This window comes from Mytilus galloprovincialis, chromosome 8, assembly GCF_965363235.1.
Source record: "Mytilus galloprovincialis chromosome 8, xbMytGall1.hap1.1, whole genome shotgun sequence".
In the NCBI taxonomy this organism is placed as follows: domain Eukaryota; kingdom Metazoa; phylum Mollusca; class Bivalvia; order Mytilida; family Mytilidae; genus Mytilus; species Mytilus galloprovincialis.
This window is the reverse complement of record NC_134845.1, coordinates 12,213,591-12,227,390: the sequence shown is the minus strand read 5'-3', so window position 1 is coordinate 12,227,390 and position 13,800 is coordinate 12,213,591. Positions and strand designations below refer to the sequence as shown.

General features: G+C 31.7%; 1 protein-coding gene across 2 annotated transcripts; it reads right to left on the bottom strand.

Annotated features, from left to right (window-relative positions):
• Nucleotides 1–1,375: 1,375 nt before the first annotated feature.
• Nucleotides 1,376–12,186, bottom strand: LOC143085099 (sodium/glucose cotransporter 4-like). Of its 2 annotated transcripts, none has more exons than XM_076261284.1 (14): nucleotides 11,974–12,186; nucleotides 10,475–10,546; nucleotides 9,763–9,867; nucleotides 9,224–9,283; nucleotides 8,467–8,571; nucleotides 7,222–7,327; nucleotides 6,754–6,834; nucleotides 6,181–6,395; nucleotides 5,397–5,532; nucleotides 4,945–5,052; nucleotides 4,276–4,599; nucleotides 3,487–3,704; nucleotides 2,733–2,856; nucleotides 1,376–1,669 (listed from the first exon to the last, which is right to left on the bottom strand). In XM_076261284.1, the coding sequence occupies exons 1-14, from the start codon at nucleotides 12,049–12,051 to the stop codon at nucleotides 1,455–1,457; spliced, it is 1,947 nt and encodes a 648-aa protein (XP_076117399.1). In that variant the 5' UTR covers nucleotides 12,052–12,186; the 3' UTR covers nucleotides 1,376–1,454. The 2 variants fall into 2 exon arrangements, with proteins under 2 accessions (XP_076117399.1, XP_076117400.1); XM_076261285.1 differs by having other exon boundaries at nucleotides 3,487–3,708; nucleotides 4,280–4,599.
• Between the last annotated feature and the right edge of the window lie 1,614 nt (nucleotides 12,187–13,800).

Here is a 13,800-nt window from a genome sequence, read left to right as displayed (position 1 = left end):
AGTCAATCCATTCCTCTGGGGATTATAAAAAAATAAAGCTGACTATGCGGTATGGGTTTTGCTCATTTTTGAAGGCCGTACGGTGACCTATAGCTGTTAATGTCTGTGACATTTTGGTCTCTTGTGAACAGTTGTCTCATTGGCAATCATACCACATCTTCTTTTTTATATGTATGATGAAAACAGTAAATTGGTATGACACAGAGGTTATTTCAAAGTTCGACAAGTCTTCTGTCGTACAAGAGATACCAATGGTATCTTGGACATCATCAAATTACCTGTATCCAAATCTCATTGACTCTTATAACGGAATAAGGTAGTGACGTTTGTCAGCTTATTTTCGATTTATGAGTTTAGCTGTCCCTCTGGTATCTTTCGTCCCTCTTTAATAAAGTGATATGTTTGCTAGCAATATAATTCAAGCCAATAATATAATTGCAGAAAGACAGGCTATTGTATAGTTATTTACCTCAATACCATTGGTATATATACCATGAGTTTCTAGCTTACGTTGTGTATTTCTTTATAATTACATTAGATGTATGTTTCATTGTAATACTTTATTCTGATTGGCTTACTGCACATCACGTGTTATTCCGTAAGCAGTTGCATTGCTCAATACAACTTTTCATTCATGATAACACGTGGTCCAACAATAAAGTGCACAGGTGAATTAAATAAAAAAATATATAAAATTCGTGTTTTCATGATCATAGCTAAAAAATGTAATTATAAGTATTGAATGCTTCTTTTTGTAACTTTATAGGGTTGTAAAAGCGTTGACCGTGCGCACATTTTTAGAATGAAGCCCTTCCGCGCTTCATACAAAATGTACTTCGGTCAACGCTTTTACACCCCAATAAATTTACAAAAAGAAGCATTCAATTCTTAAATAACATTACTCTATATTTGAATTTGTGTTTTTGCTTAGTTGAAATTTGTTCTTTTTACAAACATTTTTTATCAGTTTCATCTTGTAGGTCACCTGGCAGTATGTTCTCAATTCAGTTTGACACATTTGCATTAGTTTTACAGTTAGGAGGTTTTCATTACAATCTGTTTTGTTTGATAAAAATGACTAATCGTTAGAAACCTATATGTCATTTACTTTGCTTTCAAGGGTACTCAAGGTTAAACAGTTTAGATGAATGCAAAGAGACTTTCTTTTTTGAAACGCAAATATAAAGGCAACAGTAGTATACCGCTGTTCGAAATTCATAAATCGATTGAGAAAAAAAAACATCCGGGTAACAAAATAAAACTGAGGGAAACGCATCAAATGTAAGAGGACAACTACGACACAACAGAAACACAACACTAAAATGTAACACACACAGAAACGAAATATAATATAACACATATGAACAATGTTAAATACAGGTCGGATATATTTTATTTCCAAAAATAATTATCTATTTTGTGCATTAACTATATCACTTTTAAAAACTAAAACACTAATAGAAAAAGCCAATTAAAAATGTAGTAAATATCGCAACTATTATTGCAGCAATATTTAATAACTTTCGATAAAGAGGCTTTTCTTCTAGTGACGTCATTTTTGTACGCAATTGTTGCTGTTCTTCTTGCGTCAAGTATTTTTTAGAATCTTCAACTGTTCCACAAACCCAGTCCTTGCAGCTTTTTCTTAGTCTTGATCCCATGTCATCATCTGTGTGAACAAAATGGTGTATTGATATAGGTTTGAATAAATACGTAATATTATGTAATGAATACAACAACTATCCATTACTAGAGTCTAGTAATAGACGTCTGATACAACTATTTTTTTAAAACAATTTAGTTTTAATTGTAAATTACTTTTTGTAGAAAGCTATGACAACAAAGTTTTTTTCTACATCTATAAGACAGCTGCCATACAACACAAACAAACAAAAGATATATAAAGGGTAACATGATACATTCTCAAAATTCCAAGGATTTGTATGTATATATACGTATTATACAAAATTAATCCTTGATAGTACACAATAGATAGGTGTACATTCAACATGCCATTATCTAGATATATAAAATTGTTCCTAGAGCTCAAGCCTGTATACATTATATTAAAAATAAGTGTAATTGGACATTATCAAATAATACAATTTCCGATATACAGGTCTTTCTCCGCCTACTTTCATTGCTTGGAGTTGGCAATCTTAATTACAATGTATAAGCTAACGTTAATACAAACAAAGCAAGCAAGCCAACCAGAGTTTTATTTTTTTAAACAATGAGAAATTAGCAGAAACAGAAATTATCATCAACATTAATTTCTCTAAATGTAAAAAAACAACCTTAAATGATATGACATGAAAGATGATAACCATTGACGATATGGCTGGCAATGTTTCCTTGAAAGTTAAGGGATTGTTTTTGTATCTTGATTTTTTTGGTAGGCAGATGTTTTTAGCTTTCTAGATCTTATCAAGCAAAACACTTTTACATGAAGGTTTGGGATATTGAAATCAAAAGTGGACACTATAGTTACCGTGTATATAACTTGAAAAAGGCTGAAGATATGATAATCTATATTAAAACTCGCTCCGGCAGTAGTAGTTGTTTCGTGCATTGTGTGAGGTTTTTTACGTTACCTTTTGAGTGTCGTGCATTTTTGTGATATTGCTGAGACTTTTTATTTGTTAATATCCTACAGATAGGTGAAAGTTTTATTTTTCTGAAATACCAATTTGTTAAATATCTTTAATAAGACTATTTAAAGATCAATTTACCTTCGGTACCGTCATCGTTTTCTCTATTCTTTCTTTCTTTTTCTCTCTCGTCTTCTTCATCATCCTCTGACGATAGTTCTGGTTCTTCTTTGTCATTTTTAGTCCAAAATGTAACCCGTCTTAACTGAAACATTGCATAGTATATATTTCATCTGAACCTGTATCAATCACGAAAGAAAGCTTTTGTTGGACATGGAAATTTGGATTTAATAGAATTGATCAGGAATGAGTTCCATTTACGTATTTCTACCCCTGTTTACATGAGCTACAGGACAGGTGCCACTAGTAGAATATAAACTGATTCGCATTCCGAGGTTTTTAAGTGGGCTTCAATTTTCAGTGTTTTGTCGACTGTTTGTCTGTTCATATGTTTTTTGTATTGCTTTTCTTTTTGCTTACTCCGTAAATTTTTAAGAGGTATCTTTAAGACTCAACGTCTGGTTTTTGTCGGACCCGGCTTCAGCAGTATCGGTGTTTGACTTCTGGTTTTGGATTGTCATTCATTCGATACCTTCTTACTTTGTTATTCATCAGTTTAATGCATTTGTTGATGCGAAATGTAACATCTAAACTGACAGGTGGAACAAAGATGGAATAATTACTGACAAAAAGCTTTAAAAAAACGGTTTAATCAACCATTGTCTACATAATGGATATCAGAATACCAGAAGTGTGATATTCATTAATTTAATAAAATTCTTTTCCTCGTTTGTGAAAATTATTACAAAGAAAAATATGGTACTAGTGAACCTACTTTTCTTTCCGGTCTTGGCTGTGTGAACATGCTGATTACAAACATAGCAATAAAACTAAATATGGCCAAGATGGCGGCAAAGTGAAGAAAGTCTATATCCTTGACGATAGCTGGTCTATTATCTGGTTCACCACTACCGCACACTGGCGCTACATAGGTGAAGTCTAACGCCATTCGCACGATGCCAACTACTAAACTTAACATCAAACCCCAAAAGGCTCCCTGGAAAAAAAATATCAAACAGTTCAGAGGTTACATGATGTTGTGACATTGTTTTTGTTGACGTATTTGATTTTTTAAAGTGATTAAGAAATTATAACACGATGTTGACTGCTGTATCCAAAATGTTGACATTTTTTACCTATTTTGTCAGTTTATTTTGTTCACACATTGTTGTCAATTTGATGACATTTGATGCGACTGTCATACAAGGTCGAAGTTTAACTATCTATAAAACCAGCTTTAATCAACTATTTTCTACATGAGGTAATGCCTGTACCAATTAGAAAATATGGCAGTTGTTTTTCATTCGTTTGATGTGTTTGAGCATATGATTTTGTCATTTTTTAAAGGACTTCCGATTCAAATATTTCTTGGAGTTTGATATTATTTTTTTTTATTTTACTTTTTACATCATAGAGTTGCGTTTGTGTAATGTTAATCGACGGACTCAAACACATTTAATTTACTTTTTGAGGTGCTTTTTAAATCTAAGTCGAAGTTTGTCTTATTACGCCTGATCATGAGTTCTTGTTTACATTCCATTTGAAAACATAAAAGACATCATACTTGCCTGTTCCGTTAATCGTTTCCAGAAAAATGCAAGAAGAAACAAAACGCACATAGGTGGAATCAAATATGACCGGATAGCCTGCATATAAAACCAGAACATTCCTCCTTCTACAGCTTCTAAGATAGGTAACCAGATTATGCTGATACCAACTAGTATCAGAACTGTCACCCTGCCAACAATCATGAGTTCGGCCTGAGAAGCCTGTTTCCTGAACTGACGCCATATGTCCATGGTCATTATTGCGCTTGCACTGTTTAAAATGGATGTTAGTGAGCTCATAAGAGCTGCTAACAGAGCGGCCAACATTAGTCCTTTCAAACCTAAAAATAACATCAAGCAAATCAATACAAAGCGGCTGATAGAGTAAAAAAATATAATTCTTAAAATCTAAATATCCGTTATCGTTGTTTCAAACCTAGTTACTACGTATACCAAGACACGTTTTTTATAAAGCATAGACATTGTATTGTAGTAGTGTTTCGAAGAGCTAGTGGGGAAAGACACATTGACATGTTTGTATGGGGACCTCGCAAATGTAAAATGATTTCCGTGTTGTTGAAATCTTTCTACATATAGCTCTAGATAAAAGCTTGATACCATAAAATAGAAAAATAAATTCATAATTTTAACATTTTAACATAATGGAATTCATCTATGTCACTAACCTCTTGGCAAAAGTCGCAGTACAAGTAATGGATAGGCAAAGTTACTACATCCTGCCTCATTACTACAGAACTCTTCGCATTTTTGTGGATCTGCACATGCTATTTCATCTGTGGAACACACGCAAATGGTTCGTTTAAATATGTAAATTATACATTGTTAATTGGATTGCAGGAAAACAGTAGTAACATCTATATATATTTGGTCTTATCAAATTGACAGCTAGTATTAAAACAAAAGTGTGTATAACAATGTAATGTTGCAATGAACAGACGTTTCACTTTTCAAAAAAGTCTTAATATTTTCTGAATCACTTAAATAAATTTGAAATGAGTATGGTTCTAAACAAAGACAAAACAAGAATATATATTCAAATCAAAAGTAATCAGTTATACAAAAGTACTTCGGTGGAGTAACAAAATAGGGGAATAACATTTTGTTATAAATTCTCTACCTGGATATAATATTCTGCTGATCATTCCAGGAACAACAAACAAAAGAAGTCCTGTAATCTTCAGTAAAGCACCAAACAATGACCCAGCTTTAGCATGAACCATATTCTTTGCCGACAATGTCCTTTGTACAATCAACTATAACAGACATTGAAGCCTTACACAACATTTCTTAGAGCAAACTGTAATACCCTCCCCTTTTAACGAATGTTACCTACCTAATTAAACTATTTACCTGATTTGTAATAGGATAAGCAACACGACGGGTGCCACACGTGGAGCAGGATATGCTTACCCTTCCGGAGCACCTGAGATCACCCAAGCTTTTGGTAGGATTCGTGTTACTTAGTCTTTAGTTTTCTATGTTGTGTCTTCTGTACTATTATTTGTGTCTTTGTTTTTTTTAATTTTCAGCCATGGCGTTGTCAGTTTATTTTTAATTTATGAGTTTGACTGTCGCTCTGGTATCTTTCGCCCCGCTTTTAAGTGCTAGTATTCAACGTAATGGTACTATTAGATTTTTTTTGTTCAACTAATTACAAAATATTTCCACAATCTGCTATTACTGTAATTTTTAATGAAGACATTATAGACCGAAAAATATATTTAAATTGATAGCTTTCTGATACATGTACATATTCTATTAAGATCTAGAAGTTAGTATTTCATTAAAGAACAATTGTTTAAGTTTAACATTGAATAAATCATTACTTCTTCATTCCTGATTATTTCAGTTTGAACCTAGTTAATGTTCATAGTAAACGTTGTCTATCAACCAAGAAATACCTGGTCCTGGCACCAAACATACAATCCCAGGAACGACAATCCTGTCAGAGCACCTGTCCAGGGAATATCACCCGTCTTTGGGCTTCTAAAGATGTGTAAAGCGTCTTCCCTTGGCATACCACAAGAGTAAAATGATTGATTGAGTAATGTGTAGTTAGCAGCACTGTTCATATACTTTTCCGTCATAGCATTCCAACCCCCTACCTCTATCATACCTAAAAAGAAAGAAGTATGATTTTTGCATGATACTAATTTGTCTTGTATTGAAGCAAATGTAAAACAGATTTCTAGTTTTAACACATTTTATAACACTTTAAAATGTTTCGTTTATTTGGGGTATTAACCATACTAATATTCTTTGTTGTTTGTTGTATTTGCACTATGATAAAGCTTTGAATTCAACACTACACAACTAATAATGTCTCCATTTTTTCTCCAAAATTGCGGTTTACTGTCAAATACTTTCATACGAATTATTTCATTGTGGTAAGCAGATAATGTAATGTTAGTTTTTTAAATCTTTGTCACAGTTAAAAAGAAATGACATATTTTGTAATAATATAAATTACTTACTTAAAATAAAGAGAACTGTTGCACTCACAACCAGTATAACTGATTGTAATGTGTCTGTATAGATGACAGATGCAAGTCCTCCTACAAACAAAATAGGCATACAATTACCTCCTTGCAGATCATATAATTATAAGGCACAGTTAAACCTTTTTGCATAACAAATAAAAATAAAAGATAAATAAAACTTTTACTTCATTTCTTTCATACAACGATTTCATTTTTAAAAAGCATACACATTTGTATGCAATCATAACAAACATTGAATAAATTCATTAATAACGTGTTGCATTTTACCACCCTTGTAAGATCATTGAAAATAATTTGCATTGGTAGACTTGGTACTACCATTGATTTTTTTTGATTTTTTCGAGTAGAACTGTTGAAGATACTTATGTTCTTGTCTGTTTTTAGTCGACTTAAAGCTTTGAATGCCCTTCACTCTATTTTCCAATAGTACATATTTCTTACCTACAACAGTATAAACAGCCGTTACGGCAAGGATCACCACAACACTCAAATACATATTCCAATCAAGTATGTGTTTGAGAAATATTGCACCGGAATAAATCTCGATCTAAAAAAAAAAAATAAGGAAAATATGTGATTGTTGGGCTAAATCATGACGGTAAGTATTTTGTTTTTTTACCAGATTTTTTGTTATATATATTGATGTGTTTTAGATTTAGGCCTTTTGATTAAGGACTTTCTGTTTTAAAATTCCTCGGAGTTCGGTATTTTTGGTATTTAACTTGTTACACAATGACTTAGTTCTTTCATTTAAAGCCGATCGTCGATTTGCAAAGAAATTTAGCCAAAACCGGTGCTATAGTCATTATAAACTTTCAATGAGGGGAGGGATTTTCCTCCGAGTCGAAGGCTGCACTGTGGCATTACGATGAAGAACACTGATAAAATGTCCCTATGTTTATTGCATATTATATGTGCTTGAGCTGGTTTTGTGTCATGGATACCTAATTTCGTATTTAAGCTACATATATATTTATTGAAAAATGTTGGAACAGTACTACCTGCATTTAAGTGGAAACTATTTTTTGAAAAAAGACTGAAAAACTGTACATAAATTTATTACAAGTTCTGACTTTACACAAAGATGCTATCATGTTGGATGTTATACAACAAGGCCTATGCATATATTTAATCTTGTTAAAAAATCAGGGTAATAATTCTGGGACGTATTCAAATGTATTTCAAAATTGTCCAAAGCATTTCTCGTTAGTTATTGTTTCGCCTTAATAACAATTAGTCGTGGTTTTATATTTTCAGTCATGAATAGTGATTTACTATTAACTAGATAGTATGCATACTCCTTACATGATAATGTAGCATTTGGGAAGAAAACCAGAGATAGGAGCACTTGAATTCAGAACACCGTGTTTTACCAGGAAGGCTGTTACTTTTACTTGGCATGTTAAATGATTGACTTAGCGTGTTGATCTTAGTATTGAGCAGGATATTTTGTTTTATATCATAATATTATCTCCTTCAATATTTAACATTTGAATACGGATGTCAAGCACAAATGCATTCATCAACTTTTAAGAATAAATGTTCACAATCAGTATTAACTAGCATACGTACTTTTAATAAAAATGCATTTAAAAAGAAATATAATAACTTAAACAATAACTTATTTATTATCAAATTCCATAAATCTCTTATGAACATATAATAAGTATAAATACATTGAATTACCGTTATATTAAATAAGACGTATCCAATAAGTGCAAAGAATGAGGAGTACATGCGGATTCTTTTCCCGCCAAATCTCTTTCTGAGATACTCTGGCATAGTAAAAGCCTGAAAAGAAAGAGATGAGAGTATACAGTTGAATATATGCAAATTAAAGAAGATATGCGTATCAACAGCAACAGAACAAACACAATCAACGATCTTATTAATGGCCGAAATACAGTCCACAACAATAACAGTGTGTCATAACCATACATCAATTTTATATCAATCGTTTCGAGGCTAGAAACACTAATAAAGGTTTACATAAAAACATTTCTCCCGTGATAGTCAAAAATTACTTTTCGTTTTATCACATTAATCTGGCCTTCTTTGTTTGTTCTTTTATGATTTTTCTTCGTTTTTTTCGTATTTTACTTTTTAATATGTATTATTCTATTTGATTTTACAAATAAGATGAAACTATTTCTTTATTTTAATGAATAGGAAACAAATACATAAAGTTGTTTTTCACATTAATAATGACTTATAACCTAGTAGATGTCATGTCAATTAATTTAAATTAGTATTCTGTATCATTGACAGTGTTCAATTGAAAGATTACATAACACGATACATTATGTATGTATATAATCACAGTTAAACTTATAATGTATCAGAAGACGTACATATATAATTAATAGCATATTCTAATTATGTCATACGACACATACTTGTTTTCCAGCTTTTTCAATAGTTGTATTCTTATTTCATATCTTACCCCACATGATATATAAACGGGCACAAATATCCATCCTAAGGCAATCAGAAAAAACACAGCCTGGAATGAAAATCATAATTCACTAAGCAAAGCTATTGGGGGTACATGATATATAAACAGACAGACATATCCGTTCTAAGGCAATCACAAAAAAAAAAAAAAAAAACACAGCCTGTAAAGAAAATCATAATTTATTATACAACGCTTTATAGATGACAAGATATACAAACAGGCACTAATATCTATCCTAAGGCATTCAGAAAAAAAAAAACACAGCCTGCAATGAAAATCATAATTCACTAAGCCAAAATGTTGGGGTCACATGATTAAAACGAAAAAACGATAAGTTAAAGATTGGAAAGACACTATAATTCATAACTAAATAAGATACAACTGATGCCATAAGCTGGCCTTCAATTTTATATTTTTTTGTCAAAACAGATTATATCAACACCAAATTTAAGTAACAAACATAACACATAACAAATTAAAAGTCAATAAACATTCATACAATATATGTCAACTTATTGTAAACTAACATGCCATTCATATATGGTAACAGCCAATCCTGATGCAGCAGCTGTTCCAGCTAAACCAATGAACATTGGAGCTCCTATATTACTGGCATAGATTGATGCACCGACCTACAATATATAAGAGCCAAATATAATACTGTAGCAGTTTACTTGTTTACTTAAACAGCCCCCGTACATAAAATTTGACATTGAAGGAATTGTTAAATATGACTGACATATTTATTTTGTTGTGTTGTTTGCAGAATTATAATATGTTTATGTTGATTCAAACGTTCAGTAGAAAATATTCCAAGCATAAATTTTAAAATAAGAACATCTCTATTTGTGGTAACCTGTCGAGCCGTATAAATTTGAAGCAGATTAACAAAACATGGTGACATGAACAATGCGGTCAACGACACACAAGACGACAGCAGTTATCCAGGTGTCGCCCAATCACTGTTATAACATACAACACCAGCAGTTATCGGACTAAGGTGCCATACCAGCCATTCAGGTGAAACAATAATGAAAGTGGTTAAATTGTCTTTTCTTGACTTTTGTTTTATTTTAACGAAAACTTGTATTACCTATTTCTTATTCTATTGTTCAAGTCTATATGTACAAAATCTGATAATGCATACATTTAAATTGATGTAGGTTAATGAATTACACTTATTCAACATACCCTTTGTAAAGCTAGGGCTATCTACCACAATACATATTTACGACTTACGGGTATCCAGTGCATCGTTTTTCCCGCCAAAAAATATCCAGTTGCATTCCCTCTGTTTGGTCGAAAGGTAGACTGAAAATATTGAGACATATAAGTCTGAGCTACTAGTGTTTATATTCAAAATAACATATAAATATACTTGTGTAAATCGTTAACATTGAACCACTGGTATGAATTTCCCAGTGCCCAAGAAAAACTAAGATTCACAATGACACTGTCTCTGAATTATATTGTTAACTATTCTATACCTACATTTTTGTATATGTATTATGAATTTAAATTGTATTACGTAATCTAAATTTAGGTGTTTATTTAAAGTAAAATGCATGTAGAAAACGGAAAATATGTTTTAATTTGTAAACGTTTCTTTATTACACGGATATATAACGTTCAATTTGTGTTTGTTTGCTCAAAGGTAAAATCAACATTTACGAACATTACATAAGGGTAACAATATGAATTTATGAAGTTTTAACATTCATGCATATCATTGTTAATAAAAGTATACTATTTTGTACACAGTAACACAAACAGGTAAACAAGTTTCATCGATATAAACTTATAATCTTAGATACCCATTAACTAGGTACTTCAAAGCTAGACGTACAACATTGCTGCATGGATGAAGTAAACAGAAACTGAGTAAAGTTAATGCTTGTCGAAAATATATATCAGATTACATTACTTTAGCTAGTAGGTCCAGCCAGTATATAGAGAATATTATATGACTTTTTCAATATCGCATCCATATCAACCCGAGACACCAATATAATCCCAAGAGCTCTGCTCGAGGGATTATATTGGTTGAGGGTTGATACGGTGTGAGATATTGAAAAAGCCATATCATATACACTTTATTATATACATATACCTCACGGATATGTTTTTTGTGTGACATGACGTCATACAGATAAGGAGGTTTGAAATGACGTCATACAGATTATAGGTTTGAAATGACGTCATGCAGATTAGGGATTTGATAAAGCCTTTGCAACAGTGACTGCAATCGATGACGTGACGTCATACAGATTAAAGGAGTGATAAAGCTTTTTTAACCGTGCTGATATCGATATCATCACTGGTGGCTGATACAGCACGCTTGTCAATGATTCTATTACACATACAATTTATCTGTATTTACAACTAAGTGTATAATAAAGTCATATATCTCCCCACGTTAATTAGGTATTAAATACTACATCCCCGGCTGTCAAATATTTCATCTTGAGAGTCTTGATAATGCACAATCCAGTAATGCGCTTAGAATGCAGGACATTTTCAACATTTTTTTTTATCAACAATGAATTTAGTTTGCTTTTATTTGCCAATAAAAAAGACATTCGCTTGGGTATAAGTGTCAATATAAAAATATCACTGCACGGGTCACAGACGAATTTAATATAAGGCAAGGATTTAAGAGACGCCCGATAAATGTACCCTACATCTATAAAACTCATGCAAAATTAAAATATGCCATGATCCTTGTTAGTCCTACTCACCCAGAGTCCTACTGCTAAGACGACCACAAAGTATATAGCAATAGTAACATAGTCCTCTGTATGAAGTGTTTCCACCATGTTTACAAGTACAATGTACAATAAAATCCTATTTTCACCGTTTTGTTACCTTTCTAAATGTCATTTTAAACTCATCAGTTTTGATGTTGAATCGTCTTCCTTTATTTGTTGTACGCTTCAGAGACTTTAGAATATAACAACGTGTCGTTTATAGTATCGTGTTACTGAGACGAATTGGTCAGTTAATGATGGCTTGTCCATGTGAATTAAAATTCAAATATTCAAGGACACTTTCGTATTAACTTGTAAAAGAATATAATATATTTATGGACAGGTAAACGTACCTATTCAAGTGTAGAAATAACAGGTACTTGTCTATTCTGGTCCCTGTAAACGTTTCATACATAAACTAAAAACAGTATGTTTAGTTGCACTATTATACTGTATTATTTTATCGCATATTTTACTTGAACGCAAATGTCAGAACTTTTTCCTTTGCAATAATACTTCAATCTCATATATTACTGACCTAAAAAACCCGGTTTTCTACGTTATTTAACAATGAAGTTGAATTTTGATAATTTTGATAATTTTAGTTAGGTAGCAACCTTTCAACTTCAATGCGGGGAGTTATGGTTTTAGTCTGAGTCCGAATTGTTTTTTTTTTTTAGTTTTTCGACACTACCAATCAAATAATTATTTTCAAATTAAAACTACTTGTATAAGTTAAAGAGTAATTCTGGATTTGAAATACTTTTCGTTGTATCTGCTTGACCGCAATACTATTACCTTGAAACGACATGGAATAAGTCAATTCTAACATTGCAGTTCACGTTTTTGCCCGTTTTTTCTTGTTTTTTTTATACGGAACCATAAATCCTAATTCAATGATATTTTGTCACAAACTTTAGTTACTATACAATATTGTGCACTCATGTAGGGTTTTTATTTGAACTATTGTTTCAGGTTACTTTTAGTGAATATCGCTTTTACCATTTAATCAGGGGTATTATCATTTCCTCCTTAACCCATTAGTGAAAGTATTTACAAACAGAATCACAACTATATATAGTAACGTCGTGCACCTACTTCATCTTATCCACATATTTTATATGAATCGCTTCAAATATGTCTTGCATATACCGGCGTAGCACAATTTTGAACGATAAGGGATTTTTTTTCTGAAGCTTATGTTGGTTATCACAATGAGTTAGAGTCATAAATAAATTCAGGTCAAAGTAAGAATAAACACTGCAAACAATTGTTGCAAATCAAATTATGATCATTGCGCAATTAAAGCCTCAAACACAAAGTTATATATAACTGGAAATGCTAGATGGAAACAAATACATCATTGATTAACAATCTACAAGATAGTCAACGTAGACGACAATAATGTTTGACATGGGCAGGTAATATAATAAATTGGAACAGAAGATTCTTGACATGGGCAGGTAATATAATAACTTGGAACAGAAGATTCATGACATGAATTTACTTTCATAGATTCCATATTTCTGTCAGCTTTAAATCTATTAAAATTAACCTTTGTACAATAAAGTGAAAAAGAGGGAAAACGAAATCGAGAATAATGACAAATACATGTACTACAGTAAACAAGCGACTGCTTTTGAGCAAAAACAATTTTCAAATTAAGCATCTTTATATTCTTTCAATGCTAGTTTGCATCATGAATAGGACTATATTATCTCAAAACATCTCTTAGTAAACACATTACATGTAAACATGTTTTGAATATATATATATAAACAACTTTAAATGTGTTTTAATATTAAACGTTTACAGACC